Here is a 4,648-nt window from a genome sequence, read left to right as displayed (position 1 = left end):
GAGATATGTATTTAGCACATGTATTCTTGTACTCCAAGTCTCCTCCTTGTGTATAGTTAAGGATATGACTTGCCCTATGTACTATATATACTTGTGCATATGCACCTATCAAATACATTGAGAGTTGCATCCTATTCCTCTACAAATAAAAAAAATTAACGAGCGCCCTAGCTCTCCTTGGGGTTGTTGGGGATGCCTGCATCGAGGTGGTAGGGGTGGCTGGCGGCGAGATTGGGGAGATGCACTGTGAGGAAGGTGTCGCGTGGCCTCGCGCGGCGGCGCATCCGGCCCATGGGCCCGAGCGACATCGGATCAGGGCATACCGGTACCGGTAGGCAGATGGGGAGGCTCGGCAGTGGCGACGGAATCCAGCAGGGACGAGCATCGGCGAGACCTCCTCGACAGCGCCTTAAGCGCCACTTGGAGCAAGCGGCACCCACGCAGGCGCCTTCATGGGCCGGCCCATAATAAGATCGCTCCCTCGCTTCGTTTCCTTCTAGCTTCTGTTCGTTCGCTCGATCAACTCAGCTCGTGTTTTTCCTTTATTGTTTTGTTGGTTCAAGAAAAAAACGGCCTCCGGTTCTTGAATTCAAAAAGGTACAGAAATTTGTAAAAAGTTCATTGATTCAGAAAAGTGAAAATTTTAAAAACAGTTCAACGAATAGGAAAAAATGTCATCGAAATTAAAATAGTTCATCGAATTTGAAAAAACTAGTTCATGAAGTTTGAAAAAATTCATCAAATTTGAAAAAAAGTTCACCAAAATTCAAAAAAGTTCATTGAAATTCAAAAACGTTCATTGAAATTCAAATAAGTTCATCGAAATTCAAAAACATTCATCGAATAAAAGTTCACCGAATTTGGAAAAAGTTCATCAAAGTTGAATAAGTTAATTGAATTTTAGAAAAAGTTCATCGAGTTTACAAATTGGAAAGTTCACGAAAAAAGTTCATTGAATTTTAAAAAACGTTCATTGAAATTCAAAAAAGTTCATCAAAATTCAAAAATGTTCATTGAATAAAAGTTCACCGAATTTGAAAAAAGTTCATCACTGTTGAAAAAAGTTAATTGAACTTTAAAAAAAGTTCATCGAGTTTACGAATTAGAAAGTTCACGAAAAAAGTTCATTGAATTTTAAAAAACGTTCATCGAGGATTTTGAATAAAAAGTTCACTTTTTTTTAAATCATGCATTTTGGAAAAAGGAATACGAAAAAGGAAACGGGGAAATAAAAATAAAAGAAAAAGAAAAGTAGATACAATAAAAAAAAAGGATCTCACAAATCAGGGCAAGGTAGTTGCGAAGTTGGCTAGCGCAGCTAAGCTAAAAGGCAGAGCGCACGAGTTCGAGTTTCACCGGCTGCAGTTTTTTGCAGTTCTGAAACAGAATAATATGGATAAACGGGCCGGCCCATCGCGCAGGGAGGGGTATGCGCCCGTTTGCGAAAACACCTAATTCGGGCGCTTAAGGCGCCGAATAGGGTTTGACAGCATCGGCGGCGGGCGGCCGACAGCTAGGTTTGGATGCAAGGCGGAGGATGGGCTTAAATAGTGCATAGTTTGCCGAGTACTAGATATTGGGTTCTCTACGAACGTTGCCCGTCCACATGGAGCCATCAACTGCAAATGGCGGTGCCACATGACACCTCTTTGCTGACCGGGTGCCGTAGGTGCGGCTCTCAGCATACGTCCCATAAGCCGAGTTTTCTTTGTTTGCTGAGTATTTTATTGTCGGGCGCTCGGTAACGTATGACGTGTGTCATATCCTACTAATTACGGAGAGCGTAGTCAGATTATATAGTGTTTACCGTAACATAATAGAACTCGATAACGACTATTTTTCCATATTTCTCAAAATAATTTCTGCTGTCAATATCAATATAACGGTAGTAAGGAGAAAATTAATGAGGCCTTACGAATCTTGATTACTAATTGGCTATACCGTTGGAAACCTGGAACATGAAACCGACACAGTCGGCGATGAGTCCGGGAAAAGAATGGTGTCGCCGGTGTTGCCCGAAGAAGAGCGAACAAAACTGGGGTCGGGGCTGTCGATGGAGAAATTACCGTGCCGGCCGAACGACCCAGGATCCGGCCGTGCGGACCTGTACATGTACGGCGGTAGCTCCGGTAGCCTTGCCTCGTCTGACTCAAGGACGTTCATGGCCTGCCCGACGGACGGCCGCTCGCTCCGGTCCGGGAGTGCGCACCAGAGCCCAACGACGAGCACCCGCTCCATCCACCACTCGTTGTCCTCGACACTCCTTAGCCGCGGGTCCACCGCGTCTAGGATTTTATCCCTGCCGTACAGGCTCCACACCCATTTGAGCAGTGAGAAGGGTTTCCCCGCGGTTTCGGTGACCGGCAGCCGGCCAGAGACGATCTCCAGTAGGACGATGCCGAAACTATACACGTCAGAGTCGGTGCTGGGCCGGCGGGTGTTGACGAACTCCGGGTCAATGTAGCCGGCGGTGCCGAGCACAGCCTTGGTGGTCTGCATTAACCCGGTGCCGTGGTCAACGAGCCGAGCTAACCCGAAGTCCCCGAGCTTGGTGCTGAGCGACGAGTCGAGCATGATGTTGCTGGGCTTAATGTCGCCGTGCACGATGCACTGCTCAAACTCTCCATGGAGGTAGCGCAACGCCGATCCCAAGCCGAGGATGATCTTGTACCTTTGTGGCCATGTCAAGCATCTGTTGTTGTTGTAGAGATACCTGTCTAGACTGCCCTCCGTGACCAGCTCGTAGACGAGGAGGAGCCCCTTGCGGCTGTCGCACCAGCCCAGCAGCTGCACAAGGTTGCGATGTTTCAGCCTGCTGATGATCCTCACCTCTGCCTCAAACTCCCTCCGCCCCTGCGCCGATGACTCTGCTGACAACATCTTTACAGCCACCGCCCGACGGTCGGCAGCGTGTTTGAGTGTGAGGTGACCCCCGTAAACGCCCCCGAAGCCGCCTCGTCCCAGCTTCTTCTCCTCCGCGAAGTTGCTTGTTGCGGCAACCAGCTCGCGGTACGTGTACCGCCCGGGGCCGCCGGCAGCTACACCTCTCTCGAGGCCAGCTCTGCCGACACACTGTTCTTGGCCATGCTTATTTGCTCTTATTTTCTTGTGTCGCCGCCATGCCACAACCGCACATACCAAGAAAAAAAGTACAGGAACTAGTACAGATAGTAGGATTTTTACCAACTTTTTGTAGCTGTTGCTGGTTGGAAAATCAGGTAGAGTTGAACTGAATGACCATGACAGCACCTGCTGTAGCCCAGCCGCAGATAAGCCAGTCGCCGCGGAGAAGCCAACAGCTACCTCCTCCGGCAAAATTCTGCTCAGGTCAACGGTTGCGTTGACCCGGTACAAAGCGTCGCCGATGAGGAGATCAACGGCCAGCATCTTGGTGTCATTGTGGTACGTCACCGTGGCTTCCATAACAATGGACGACGAGAGGTTCTTTCCCGGCGAGGTTGTAGTGTCCGTGGACGCCATGGAGTAGAGGGAGTTGACGTCGATGCCGACATGGTTCCCGTTGATATCATTATATATCGGGTTGGAGTATGTGTCGAACTCCACGGCCACGATCCGGCCGTCGCCTGTCCCGGTAGTGAAGTCCGTGAGGAGGCCGAGGTTGCGGCCGGAGCTGTTCTGCGGGATCGCCGTAGGGAAATGCCCGAGGAAGAAGGCCATCCCATCACCGTAGGGAAATGGAATGTTGTATGCAGCAGGAGCAGGAGTAATTTGGAAGGAGAAGTTGGTGGTGAAGCTAGCCATCTCGCGAGTGGCGCTGCTCCATAGCCGCACTTTGTGCGCGAACGTCGCCCGTCCGACGCTGTTCCGAATGTCGGGAAATTGGCGTGCATTTCTTGTGAGCTCGAGCGTGGGTGCACTGATGGATGCGTCGCCGGCGGTGACGATAGACGAGAAGGCGCTGGGGTCGGAGAAGTTGAGGTTGAAGGAGAGTGAGAAGGTCCGGCGCGGCGTATAGTAGAGCCATAGCAGCACCAAGACTAGGGCAGTGGTAGGACTGGGACGACGGCGAGAACCCATCGATTGAGCTTGGTGGTTGGGGACGATGAAGCTTGAGCATGACCATAAATAGGTGAGAGATATGACCTCACATTTCACAGCCTACACCGAGTCCAACTTTCCTACGACACGCGGACTAGAAACCAGCAAACGGGATGTGACCAGTTCGTTGCCACGGTCAAATGTGAACTTGACTCCATGAGAAAGCAGGACCTTGTGTATATGCTTTATTAGGCTGTGTTTGGCAGCAAAGCATTGTAAAAAAGCAAAGTATTAAAAAACTGCAGTATTTTAGCATGTGGTTATAGGATACCACAGTTATTAAATATCAACGTATTTTGAAGTATCAATTACACAGAGGACCTGTTTGACTAGCATAGTGGGCATCGATGTAAAAAATGCTGGCTATCCGTTAGCTGTAGCAAACACACGCGTTTTTTAAAGCCAGCCACTGTTGCATGCATACAGTAGTTGACTAGTTCACCAACGGAGTCCTTGCTGGACTAGGAACCAGCCTAACTCTTTTTTTCTGAATTGTTTGAATGGCTTACCACATGTGTCATGTGGTAACCAGCCTAACTCCTGGATGTTTCGTTGAGTCAAATCACAGTGAAGATCCTGTTTTTTGAGG

At 49.1% G+C, this 4,648-nt stretch overlaps 1 protein-coding gene across 1 annotated transcript; it reads right to left on the bottom strand.

The window, feature by feature from the left end:
- Nucleotides 1–1,873: 1,873 nt before the first annotated feature.
- LOC123160988 (L-type lectin-domain containing receptor kinase IX.1-like) lies at nt 1,874–4,040 on the bottom strand. Its single transcript, XM_044578837.1, has one exon. It carries the CDS (start codon nt 4,036–4,038, stop codon nt 1,936–1,938), a length of 2,103 nt encoding a protein of 700 aa, XP_044434772.1. The 5' UTR covers nt 4,039–4,040; the 3' UTR covers nt 1,874–1,935.
- Nucleotides 4,041–4,648: the final 608 nt, after the last annotated feature.

Source organism: Triticum aestivum, chromosome 7B, assembly GCF_018294505.1.
Source record: "Triticum aestivum cultivar Chinese Spring chromosome 7B, IWGSC CS RefSeq v2.1, whole genome shotgun sequence".
Lineage (NCBI taxonomy): Eukaryota > Viridiplantae > Streptophyta > Magnoliopsida > Poales > Poaceae > Triticum > Triticum aestivum.
Note: the sequence above shows the minus strand (reverse complement) of the source record. Positions and strands in the feature narration are given on the sequence as shown.

Excerpts from the sequence above, each read along its gene's own strand:
- LOC123160988 (XM_044578837.1), bottom strand. The coding sequence starts at position 4,038 with ATGGGTTCTCGCCGTCGTCCCAGTCCTACCACTGCCCTAGTCTTGGTG.